At 42.6% G+C, this 13,523-nt stretch overlaps 1 protein-coding gene across 1 annotated transcript; it reads left to right on the forward strand.

Annotated features, from left to right (window-relative positions):
* Nucleotides 1–4,489: 4,489 nt before the first annotated feature.
* On the forward strand, nucleotides 4,490–12,824 carry LOC139567230 (chromosome transmission fidelity protein 18 homolog; the record flags this gene model as incomplete). The annotated part of the gene is made up of 3 exons (XM_071388703.1): nucleotides 4,490–4,725; nucleotides 11,839–12,039; nucleotides 12,707–12,824. Coding segments are annotated over exons 1-3 (407 nt in total), but the record flags the coding sequence as incomplete, so codon positions are not given.
* Between the last annotated feature and the right edge of the window lie 699 nt (nucleotides 12,825–13,523).

Consider the following 13,523-nt stretch of genomic DNA (forward strand, 5'->3'; position numbering starts at 1 on the left):
CAATACCGTTTTAAGAAAACAGGGTTAAGAAAATAAAGTAAAATAAATAATGTTTTTTTAAATCACACAATAAAATAACAATACTGTGTCTATACACAGTCTCAGGTTTTGTTCAGTGGGCGAAACACTGGGATTCAATAGCCAATAGGTTACATTAGCAGACAACCATGAACCGGCTATAAAAACATTCACACAGAAACCCTCATCACTTCCCCTCTGTGTCCAGTAGCTCGCTACTGTAGCTACCTGTCCTCCAGGTATTGTTGGATTCAGCACAGCAGAGTAACGACAACATGAAAGACGAAGATAAACTAGCTAGTAGTATTAAGTAACGTTAGCTACTGTAGGTACCTGTCCTCCAGGTATTGTTGGATTCAGAACAGCAGAGTAACGACAACATGAAAGACGAAGATAAACTAGCTAGTAGTATTAAGTAACGTTAGCTACTGTAGGTACCTGTCCTCCAGGTATTGTTGGATTCAGAACAGCAGAGTAACGACAACATGAAAGACGAAGATAAACTAGCTAGTTGTATTAAGTAACGTTAGCTACTGTAGGTACCTGTCCTCCAGGTATTGATGGATTCAGAACAGCAGAGTAACGACAACATGAAAGACGAAGATAAACTAGCTAGTAGTATTAAGTAACGTTAGCTACTGTAGGTACCTGTCCTCCAGGTATTGTTGGATTCAGAACAGCAGAGTAACGACAACATGAAAGACGAAGATAAACTAGCTAGTTGTATTAAGTAACGTTAGCTACTGTAGCTACCTGTCCTCCAGGTATTGTTGGATTCAGCACAGCAGAGTAACGACAACATGAAAGACGAAGATAAACTAGCTAGTAGTATTAAGTAACGTTAGCTACTGTAGGTACCTGTCCTCCAGGTATTGTTGGATTCAGAACAGCAGAGTAACGACAACATGAAAGACGAAGATAAACTAGCTAGTTGTATTAAGTAACGTTAGCTACTGTAGGTACCTGTCCTCCAGGTATTGATGGATTCAGAACAGCAGAGTAACGACAACATGAAAGACGAAGATAAACTAGCTAGTAGTATTAAGTAACGTTAGCTACTGTAGCTACCTGTCCTCCAGGTATTGTTGGATTCAGAACAGCAGAGTAACGACAACATGAAAGACGAAGATAAACTAGCTAGTAATATTAAGTAACGTTAGCTACCTGTCCTCCAGGTATTGTTGGATTCAGAACAGCAGAGTAACGACAACATGAAAGACGAAGATAAACTAGCTAGTAGTATTAAGTAACGTTAGCTACTGTAGGTACCTGTCCTCCAGGTATTGATGGATTCAGAACAGCAGAGTAACGACAACATGAAAGACGAAGATAAACTAGCTAGTTGTATTAAGTAACGTTAGCTACTGTAGGTACCTGTCCTCCAGGTATTGATGGATTCAGAACAGCAGAGTAACGACAACATGAAAGACGAAGATAAACTAGCTAGTAGTATTAAGTAACGTTAGCTACTGTAGGTACCTGTCCTCCAGGTATTGTTGGATTCAGAACAGCAGAGTAACGACAACATGAAAGACGAAGATAAACTAGCTAGTAGTATTAAGTAACGTTAGCTACTGTAGCTACCTGTCCTCCAGGTATTGTTGGATTCAGAACAGCAGAGTAACGACAACATGAAAGACGAAGATAAACTAGCTAGTCGTATTAAGTAACGTTAGCTACTGTAGCTACCTGTCCTCCAGGTATTGTTGGATTCAGAACAGCAGAGTAACGACAACATGAAAGACGAAGATAAACTAGCTAGTTGTATTAAGTAACGTTAGCTACTGTAGGTACCTGTCCTCCAGGTATTGATGGATTCAGAACAGCAGAGTAACGACAACATGAAAGACGAAGATAAACTAGCTAGTCGTATTAAGTAACGTTAGCTACTGTAGCTACCTGTCCTCCAGGTATTGTTGGATTCAGAACAGCAGAGTAACGACAACATGAAAGACGAAGATAAACTAGCTAGTAATATTAAGTAACGTTAGCTACCTGTCCTCCAGGTATTGTTGGATTCAGAACAGCAGAGTAACGACAACATGAAAGACGAAGATAAACTAGCTAGTAGTATTAAGTAACGTTAGCTACTGTAGGTACCTGTCCTCCAGGTATTGATGGATTCAGAACAGCAGAGTAACGACAACATGAAAGACGAAGATAAACTAGCTAGTTGTATTAAGTAACGTTAGCTACTGTAGGTACCTGTCCTCCAGGTATTGATGGATTCAGAACAGCAGAGTAACGACAACATGAAAGACGAAGATAAACTAGCTAGTAGTATTAAGTAACGTTAGCTACTGTAGGTACCTGTCCTCCAGGTATTGTTGGATTCAGAACAGCAGAGTAACGACAACATGAAAGACGAAGATAAACTAGCTAGTAGTATTAAGTAACGTTAGCTACTGTAGCTACCTGTCCTCCAGGTATTGTTGGATTCAGAACAGCAGAGTAACGACAACATGAAAGACGAAGATAAACTAGCTAGTCGTATTAAGTAACGTTAGCTACTGTAGCTACCTGTCCTCCAGGTATTGTTGGATTCAGAACAGCAGAGTAACGACAACATGAAAGACGAAGATAAACTAGCTAGTTGTATTAAGTAACGTTAGCTACTGTAGGTACCTGTCCTCCAGGTATTGATGGATTCAGAACAGCAGAGTAACGACAACATGAAAGACGAAGATAAACTAGCTAGTCGTATTAAGTAACGTTAGCTACTGTAGCTACCTGTCCTCCAGGTATTGTTGGATTCAGAACAGCAGAGTAACGACAACATGAAAGACGAAGATAAACTAGCTAGTAGTATTAAGTAACGTTAGCTACTGTAGGTACCTGTCCTCCAGGTATTGTTGGATTCAGAACAGCAGAGTAACGACAACATGAAAGACGAAGATAAACTAGCTAGTAGTATTAAGTAACGTTAGCTACTGTAGCTACCTGTCCTCCAGGTATTGATGGATTCAGAACAGCAGAGTAACGACAACATGAAAGACGAAGATAAACTAGCTAGTTGTATTAAGTAACGTTAGCTACCTGTCCTCCAGGTATTGTTGGATTCAGAACAGCAGAGTAACGACAACATGAAAGACGAAGATAAACTAGCTAGTTTAAGTAGCTAGAGAACTAACTATCTCGTCTACCAGCAGGGTTTCCCAAACTCAGTCCTGGTATTTACTCTAGCACTACACAGCAGATAGAAATCATCAAAGCCTGATGATGAGTTGGTTATTTTGAATCTGCTGTGTCGTCCTAGGCGCAGGGCCCAGGGGTTTGGTCTTCCGGTACCTTACCTGGTGGTTACCATGGTGATATCGGGGATGGGATCACCTGGCTGCTCAAGCACTTCCTGACAGCTAACGTTAGCTAGCAACAAACTAAGGGGTAAAAGTTCTTACATACCAAACCACTTATATTTACAATGTTCCAAGTCTAAACTAGCAAGAATATAACTAGCTAGCTAGCGTTACAGTTATATAACACTTTAATTGAGAGACTTTTAGGGGTTTAAGTTAGCCAAGGTAAAACCCGCCAGTAGTAACTGACAGTCTCGTAATGAGCTGAACTCGTTACCAGTCATTATCCCACGTCCAGCGGTCTATCCCGTACTTCACCGTTTATAGTATTAGATGTGTCCAGGTTGCGATGCTTTGGGGAACTGACAGACAATATAAACAACGTCGTTAATCTAATAAATCTCTCACCAGTTTGCTTTCGGTGTCCAGTAAAAGTCGCATTAACTTTTCTTTCCAAACCACAAGTCAACCGACTGGAGACATGAGTTCTGCTAACAGCTGTTTAGCAGACAGACACGAGTAGCAACGCCACCCAGCGGTAGAGTTTAGCCTCACACGTTATGTCCTCTCCACCGGAGTCTTTCTGTTTTCACAAGAAGCCTATGTCTTTAGAGATCTTGTGGGAGAAATGGTCACCAATAGTCTACTCTGGTTTTATCCGCAGTAGTGTAGAATTTACTCTGCTGCTCAAACTAACTGTCCGACGGAGACGGAAGCACCCGGAACATAAATATCTGGACCAGGGAGTTTCTAAACCAAGAGGCGCAACATTGTGAGACTTCCGGGAACACTTGTGAAATAGACCAAACTGACCTGTCCGGGGGTTTACGGTTTGAGAAGTCAACAATTCTTCCTTATAGTTGTTAATTTTCCCTGAAATCTAAAAGACACCATCTAGTTTCAAGCCAATGTTTTAAGTAGTTGAACATGTTATTTCTCCAACCTCGTGAAAATGACACACTGACACGTTTTCATTTTTGGCAGAAACAACTTTATATCAGAAGTGTAACTTTGATTTTGACTGCCTGCACATGCGCAGTTCGGCGCGACGTCGCCATAACATCGCTTATAAGTGTGATCGGGGATTTCTATTGGACAAGCAGTTTAGTCTGTCTTTGTCTGGACCATCCAATCACGAGCGAGAAAACAACTTTAACCCGGAAATAGTTAACCCAAAGAGTTTACCGCGAAATTAAGCAGACAGACGGCAACGGGAGAAGAAAAATAGCACGGAACCGACTGAAAAAGTAGCATTACATAGATATTATTATACACTAGTAGAACACCTCGGCTGTCCGGTACATACCGGTAAACTTGACGACTATGGACGAGTATGACGAGATGTTCGGGATAGAGGACGAGTATGATCAACAGTTCGCTGATGAGCTTGAGGTTCTGGCTGAGATGGACTGTGAGTAGTAGCCTAGCTAGATGGAGAAAAGTTAGTCTGGTCAAGACAAAATATCCAAAAGTATTATTGTTAAACCGACTTTTCTAACCGCGGGTCGACTTGTTTGTTTCTCACCTGGGCGTCAGGTGATATAACTCAGAACGGGCAGTAGGCTATAGCAGCGTTTTGAAAAGTCGCTTTATAGGGGGGTCGTCAATAGTTCAACATGTATTTGTCACATGCGCTGAATACAACAGGTGTAGACTTCACTGTGAAAGGCTTATTTACGAGCCCTTCTCCATCAATGCAGAGTTAAAAAGTAGGTAAAGATTAGGAGAAAATAGTAAGACAATACCCAGTGGCGACCCGTTTTTAGCTGTTATTTTGGCATTAATACGTGTCGCTTCAGTTAGCAACAACGTAAAAAAAAATATATATATATATAATAAAAAAATTATTTGGTTAAAAAAGCTGCATACAAACATAGTCTCTTTCTTGTTTTCTTGAGTAAGGCAGCTCCACAATGCAGGTGATTCAGTCTAGCTCAGGTCTTTCTGTTGTGGTGGGGAGGTAGCCAGCGGAACATATGGGAGCGTATGAGTTGGTAATGTTCTCCAGTTGCGCCTTGATTGGCTCACTGTTCTGTCACTCATGGGGACACTACGTCACCGCCAAATCTAAGGGTAGAGCTCGAAAATTCAAGGCCCTTGTAGTGCTGCCATAGAGTTGCATTAGAAGTGCCCATCCAAGAAGTCTCAAGGTCATTGGCCACAGATGCAGTGGGTTAACTCAAATACTTGCGTTCTCTGTCCTCAATTGCATTTCCTCGTCTCCTTCTCAAAACCCATTGGATGAGAAGGTCAGAGGTCCCTCCCCTCTCACCTTCTTCTCCAATGTGTTTTGAGGAGGAGAGAGGACGTGAGGAATGAAGGAAATGCAGTTGACCTCCCTCTCAAAGCCCATTGGAGCAGGGAAGGTTCCTCACCTCCCTCACAAAGCCCATTGGTGGAGAGCAGGGAAGGATCCGCACCTCCCTCTCAAAGCCCATTGGAGGAGAGCAGGGAAGGCTCCTCCCCTCAGGCTACAATGCACTTTCAAGGAGAGGCAAGTAGTGGAGTAAACAAGGACAGAGGAAGCAAGAATGAGGTCTAGTTATCACACACACTGCGTGTAGAGTTTACTGGTTATAATGGTGTCATTATGGGAATGATTTAGTTGACCCAACCCATTCTATTATATTATTAAAACATATAGGAGTGTTTAGCACGGCTATAAATGATAGAGCAGTTGACTAAACCACAAACAGACCTGCTACTAGGCAGGACAAAGAAACACATGCTTTGTCCATGTGGCATTTAGAATGACGTGTAGATGTTGTGTTGTTGCGAGGGGGACTTATGGTCTCATTGTGACATGTAGATGTTGTGTTGTTGCTAGGGGGAGTTATGGTCTCATTGTGACATGTAGATGTTGTGTTGTTGCTAGGGGGAGTTATGGTCTCATTGTGACATGTAGATGTTGTGTTGTTGCTAGGGGGAGTTATGGTCTCATTGTGACATGTAGATGTTGTGTTGTTGCTAGGGGGAGTTATGGTCTCATTGTGACGTGTAGATATTTTGTTGTTGCTAGGGGGAGTTATGGTCTCATTGTGACATGTAGATGTTGTGTTGTTGCTAGGGGGAGTTATGGTCTCATTGTGACATGTAGATGTTGTGTTGTTGCTAGGGGGAGTTATGGTCTCATTGTGACATGTAGATGTTGTGTTGTTGCTAGGGGGAGTTATGGTCTCATTGTGACGTGTAGATATTGTGTTGCTAGGGGGAGTTATGGTCTCATTGTGACATGTAGATGTTGTGTTGCTAGGGGGAGTTATGGTCTCATTGTGACATGTAGATGTTGTGTTGCTAGGGGGAGTTATGGTCTCATTGTGACATGTAGATGTTGTGTTGCTAGGGGGAGTTATGGTCTCATTGTGACATGTAGATGTTGTGTTGCTAGGGGGAGTTATGGTCTCATTGTGACATGTAGATGTTGTGTTGCTAGGGGGAGTTATGGTCTCATTGTGACATGTAGATGTTGTGTTGCTAGGGGGAGTTATGGTCTCATTGTGACATGTAGATGTTGTGTTGTTGCTAGGGGGAGTTTATGGTCTCATTGTGACATGTAGATGTTGTGTTGTTGCTAGTGGGAGTTATGGTCTCATTGTGACATGTAGATGTTGTGTTGCTAGGGGGAGTTATGGTCTCATTGTGACATGTAGATGTTGTGTTGCTAGGGGGAGTTATGGTCTCATTGTGACATGTAGATATTGTGTTGCTAGGGGGAGTTATGGTCTCATTGTGACATGTAGATATTGTGTTGCTAGGGGGAGTTATGGTCTCGTTGTGACATGTAGATATTGTGTTGCTAGGGGGAGTTATGGTCTCATTGTGACATGTAGATGTTGTGTTGCTAGGGGGACTCTTAATTCTGTAACTGCACATGTGATAACCCACTAGTACATTATAGACACTGATGTGTTGTTGCTAGGGGGAGTTATGGTCTCATTGTGACATGTAGATATTGTGTTGCTAGGGGGAGTTATGGTCTCATTGTGACATGTAGATGTTGTGTTGCTAGGGGGACTCTTAATTCTGTAACTGCACATGTGATAACCCACTAGTACATTATAGACACTGATGTGTTGTTGCTAGGGGGAGTTATGGTCTCATTGTGACATGTAGATATTGTGTTGCTAGGGGGAGTTATGGTCTCATTGTGACATGTAGATGTTGTGTTGCTAGGGGGACTCTTAATTCTGTAACTGCACATGTGATAACCCACTAGTACATTATAGACACTGATGTGTTGTTGCTAGGGGGAGTTATGGTCTCATTGTGACATGTAGATGTTGTGTTGCTAGGGGGAGTTATGGTCTCATTGTGACATGTAGATATTGTGTTGCTAGGGGGAGTTATGGTCTCATTGTGACATGTAGATATTGTGTTGCTAGGGGGAGTTATGGTCTCATTGTGACATGTAGATATTGTGTTGCTAGGGGGAGTTATGGTCTCATTGTGACATGTAGATGTTGTGTTGCTAGGGGGAGTTATGGTCTCATTGTGACATGTAGATGTTGTGTTGCTAGGGGGAGTTATGGTCTCATTGTGACATGTAGATATTGTGTTGCTAGGGGGAGTTATGGTCTCATTGTGACATGTAGATATTGTGTTGCTAGGGGGAGTTATGGTCTCATTGTGACATGTAGATATTGTGTTGCTAGGGGGAGTTATGGTCTCATTGTGACATGTAGATGTTGTGTTGCTAGGGGGACTCTTAATTCTGTAACTGCACATGTGATAACCCACTAGTACATTATAGACACTGATGTGTTGTTGCTAGGGGGAGTTATGGTCTCATTGTGACATGTAGATATTGTGTTGCTAGGGGGAGTTATGGTCTCATTGTGACATGTAGATATTGTGTTGCTAGGGGGAGTTATGGTCTCATTGTGACATGTAGATATTGTGTTGCTAGGGGGAGTTATGGTCTCATTGTGACATGTAGATGTTGTGTTGTTGCTAGGGGGAGTTTATGGTCTCATTGTGACATGTAGATATTGTGTTGCTAGGGGGAGTTATGGTCTCATTGTGACATGTAGATGTTGTGTTGCTAGGGGGAGTTATGGTCTCGTTGTGACATGTAGATATTGTGTTGCTAGGGGGAGTTATGGTCTCGTTGTGACATGTAGATGTTGTGTTGCTAGGGGGAGTTATGGTCTCATTGTGACATGTAGATATTGTGTTGCTAGGGGGAGTTATGGTCTCATTGTGACATGTAGATGTTGTGTTGTTGCTAGGGGGAGTTATGGTCTCATTGTGACATGTAGATGTTGTGTTGCTAGGGGGAGTTATGGTCTCATTGTGACATGTAGATATTGTGTTGCTAGGGGGAGTTATGGTCTCATTGTGACATGTAGATGTTTTGTTGTTGCTAGGGGGAGTTATGGTCTCATTGTGACATGTAGATGTTGTGTTGCTAGGGGGAGTTATGGTCTCATTGTGACATGTAGATGTTTTGTTGTTGCTAGGGGGAGTTATGGTCTCATTGTGACATGTAGATGTTGTGTTGCTAGGGGGAGTTATGGTCTCATTGTGACATGTAGATATTGTGTTGCTAGGGGGAGTTATGGTCTCATTGTGACATGTAGATATTGTGTTGCTAGGGGGAGTTATGGTCTCATTGTGACATGTAGATATTGTGTTGCTAGGGGGAGTTATGGTCTCATTGTGACATGTAGATGTTGTGTTGCTAGGGGAACTCTTAATTCTGTAACTGCACATGTGATAACCCACTAGTACATTATAGACACTGATGTGTCAGAAATAGTTTGCTCAGAGGGAATTTAATATCCTACTAGTCAGTGACAACTGTATGGCGTTTATGACAGCGTCTATGAGCTTATTACAATATTATAGACACTGTCCTGGGATTTCCTGTCTTCTATCTAGAGGAACCCCTTCCTGTATTATAGACACTATGTCCTGGGATTTCCTGTCTTCTATCTAGAAGAACCCCTTCCTGTATTATAGACACTGTGTCCTGGGATTTCCTGTCTTCTATCTAGAGGAACCCCTTCCTGTATTATAGACACTATGTCCTGGGATTTCCTGTCTTCTATCTAGAAGAACCCCTTCCTGTATTATAGACACTATGTCCTGGGATTTCCTGTCTTCTATCTAGAAGAACCCCTTCCTGTATTATAGACACTATGTCCTGGGATTTCCTGTCTTCTATCTAGAGGAACCCCTTCCTGTATTATAGACACTGTCCTGGGATTTCCTGTCTTCTATCTAGAGGAACCCCTTCCTGTATTATAGACACTGTCCTGGGATTTCCTGTCTTCTATCTAGAAGAACCCCTTCCTGTATTATAGACACTGTCCTGGGATTTCCTGTCTTCTATCTAGAAGAACCCCTTCCTGTATTATAGACACTATGTCCTGGGATTTCCTGTCTTCTATCTAGAAGAACCCCTTCCTGTATTATAGACACTGTGTCCTGGGATTTCCTGTCTTCTATCTAGAGGAACCCCTTCCTGTATTATAGACACTATGTCCTGGGATTTCCTGTCTTCTATCTAGAAGAGCCCCTTCCTGTATTATAGACACTATGTCCTGGGATTTCCTGTCTTCTATCTAGAAGAACCCCTTCCTGTATTATAGACACTATGTCCTGGGATTTCCTGTCTTCAATCTAGATGAACCCCTTCCTGTATTATAGACACTATGTCCTGGGATTTCCTGTCTTCTCTCTAGAAGAACCCCTTCCTGTATTATAGACACTGTCCTGGGATTTCCTGTCTTCTATCTAGAAGAACCCCTTCCTGTATTATAGGCACTATGTCCTGGGATTTCCTGTCTTCTATCTAGAGGAACCCCTTCCTGTATTATAGACACTGTCCTGGGATTTCCTGTCTTCTATCTAGAGGAACCCCTTCCTGTATTATAGACACTGTCCTGGGATTTCCTGTCTTCTATCTAGAGGAACCCCTTCCTGTATTATAGACACTGTCCTGGGATTTCCTGTCTTCTATCTAGAAGAACCCCTTCCTGTATTATAGACACTATGTCCTGGGATTTCCTGTCTTCTATCTAGAAGAACCCCTTCCTGTATTATAGACACTATGTCCTGGGATTTCCTGTCTTCTATCTAGATGAACCCCTTCCTGTGTTATAGACACTGTCCTGGGATTTCCTGTCTTCTATCTAGAAGAACCCCTTCCTGTATTATAGACACTGTCCTGGGATTTCCTGTCTTCTATCTAGAAGAACCCCTTCCTGTATTATAGACACTATGTCCTGGGATTTCCTGTCTTCTATCTAGAAGAACCCCTTCCTGTATTATAGACACTATGTCCTGGGATTTCCTGTCTTCTATCTAGAGGAACCCCTTCCTGTATTATAGACACTATGTCCTGGGATTTCCTGTCTTCTATCTAGAAGAACCCCTTCCTGTATTATAGACACTGTCCTGGGATTTCCTGTCTTCTGTCTAGAGGAACCCCTTCCAGTATTATAGACACTATGTCCTGGGATTTCCTGTCTTCTATCTAGAAGAACCCCTTCCTGTATTATAGACACTATGTCCTGGGATTTCCTGTCTTCTATCTAGAGGAACCCCTTCCTGTATTATAGACACTGTCCTGGGATTTCCTGTCTTCTATCTAGAGGAACCCCTTCCTGTATTATAGACACTATGTCCTGGGATTTCCTGTCTTCTATCTAGAAGAACCCCTTCCTGTATTATAGACACTATGTCCTGGGATTTCCTGTCTTCTATCTAGAAGAACCCCTTCCTGTATTATAGACACTATGTCCTGGGATTTCCTGTCTTCTATCTAGAGGAACCCCTTCCTGTATTATAGACACTATGTCCTGGGATTTCCTGTCTTCTATCTAGAAGAACCCCTTCCTGTATTATAGACACTATGTCCTGGGATTTCCTGTCTTCTATCTAGAAGAACCCCTTCCTGTATTATAGACACTATGTCCTGGGATTTCCTGTCTTCTATCTAGAGGAACCCCTTCCTGTATTATAGACACTATGTCCTGGGATTTCCTGTCTTCTATCTAGAAGAACCACTTCCTGTATTATAGACACTGTCCTGGGATTTCCTGTCTTCTATCTAGAGGAACCCCTTCCTGTATTATAGACACTATGTCCTGGGATTTCCTGTCTTCTATCTAGAAGAACCCCTTCCTGTATTATAGACACTGTCCTGGGATTTCCTGTCTTCTATCTAGAAGAACCCCTTCCTGTATTATAGACACTGTCCTGGGATTTCCTGTCTTCTATCTAGAAGAACCCCTTCCTGTATTATAGACACTGTCCTGGGATTTCCTGTCTTCTATCTAGAAGAACCCCTTCCTGTATTATAGACACTATGTCCTGGGATTTCCTGTCTTCTATCTAGAGGAACCCCTTCCTGTATTATAGACACTGTCCTGGGATTTCCTGTCTTCTATCTAGAAGAACCCCTTCCTGTATTATAGACACTATGTCCTGGGATTTCCTGTCTTCTGTCTAGAGGAACCCCTTCCAGTATTATAGACACTATGTCTGTCTCTCTCTGTGTGTGTGTGTGTGTGTTCAGTTGATCCAGCCCCTTCCACTAAGCGGTCAGAGTTCCGGAAGCAGAAGCCTCAGTCGTTCCAGGAAGCCATCACCGCTGGTGACCAGCCACTCAGGAACCAATCACAGGCATCGTCAGAACGGAGTCTCGGCCAATTGGAAGCCCCGTCTGTGGCATGTGACGGAGAGGATATAGAAAACCTGCTGGCGGATGAGCCAATCAGTGAGTAGCTCCTCCCTCTTCTCTGCCGTTAGTGTGATGACTTGAGGGAGAGTACTGTGTTGTCTGTCATTGATATATTTGTATGTGTGAGAGAGAGTACTGTGGTGTCTCTTGTCGTTGATATATTTGTATGTGTAAGAGAGAGAGAGAGAGTACTGTGGTGTCTCTTGTCATTGATATATTTGTATGTGTGAGAGAGAGAGTACTGTGGTGTCTCCTGTCGTTGATATATTTGTATGTGTGAGAGAGAGAGAGAGTACTGTGGTGTCTCTTGTCATTGATATATTTGTATGTGTGAGAGAGAGAGTACTGTGGTGTCTCTTGTCGTTGATATATTTGTATGTGTAAGAGAGAGTACTGTGGTGTCTCTTGTCGTTGATATATTTGTATGTGTGAGAGAGAGAGAGAGAGAGTACTGTGGTGTCTCTTGTCGTTGATATATTTGTATGTGTGAGAGAGAGAGAGAGAGAGAGTACTGTGGTGTCTCCTGTCGTTGATATATTTGTATGTGTGAGAGAGAGAGAGAGTACTGTGGTGTCTGTCATTGATATATTTGTATGTGTAAGAGAGAGTACTGTGGTGTCTCTTGTCATTGATATATGTGTATGTGTAAGAGAGAGAGAGTACTGTGGTGTCTCTTGTCGTTGATATTTGTATCCGTGTGTAGCTCCCAAGGCTAAGCGTCTGAGGCAGGATGTGGCTAAGAAGCTGTTTGAGGTGTCTCAGGTTGATGACATCACCCCCCCGTCGTCTCCAGAGGAGTTCCATCGACCCCCGAGCAGCAGGTAGGATCAAAGGTCATACTGGAACCAGCTGACCAGCCCTCTAATAACCCACTAGTACATCAACTAGAACCAGCCTTCTAATAACCCACTAGTACATCAACTAGAACCAGCCTTCTAATAACCCACTAGTACATCAACTAGAACCAGCCTTCTAATAACCCACTAGTACATCAACTAGAACCAGCTGACCAACCCTCTAATAACCCACTAGTACATCAACTAGAACCAGCCCTCTAATAACCCACTAGTACATCAACTAGAACCAGCCCTCTAATAACCCACTAGTACATCAACTAGAACCAGCCCTCTAATAACCCACTAGTACATCAACTAGAACCAGCCCTCTAATAACCCACTAGTACATCAACTAGAACCAGCCCTCTGATAACCCACTAGTACATCAACTAGAACCAGCCCTCTAATAACCCACTAGTACATCAACTAGAACCATCCCTCTAATAACCCACTAGTACATCAACTAGAACCAGCGCTCTAATAACCCACTAGTACATCAACTAGAACCAGCCCTCTAATAACCCACTAGTACATCAACTAGAACCAGCCCTCTAATAACCCACTAGTACATCAACTAGAACCATCCCTCTAATAACCCACTAGTACATCAACTAGAACCAGCCCTCTAATAACCCACTAGTACATCAACTAGAACCAGCCCTCTAATAACCCACTAGTACATCA

Source organism: Salvelinus alpinus, unplaced genomic scaffold (genome assembly GCF_045679555.1).
Source record: "Salvelinus alpinus unplaced genomic scaffold, SLU_Salpinus.1 scaffold_126, whole genome shotgun sequence".
NCBI classification, from domain to species: Eukaryota; Metazoa; Chordata; class Actinopteri; order Salmoniformes; family Salmonidae; genus Salvelinus; species Salvelinus alpinus.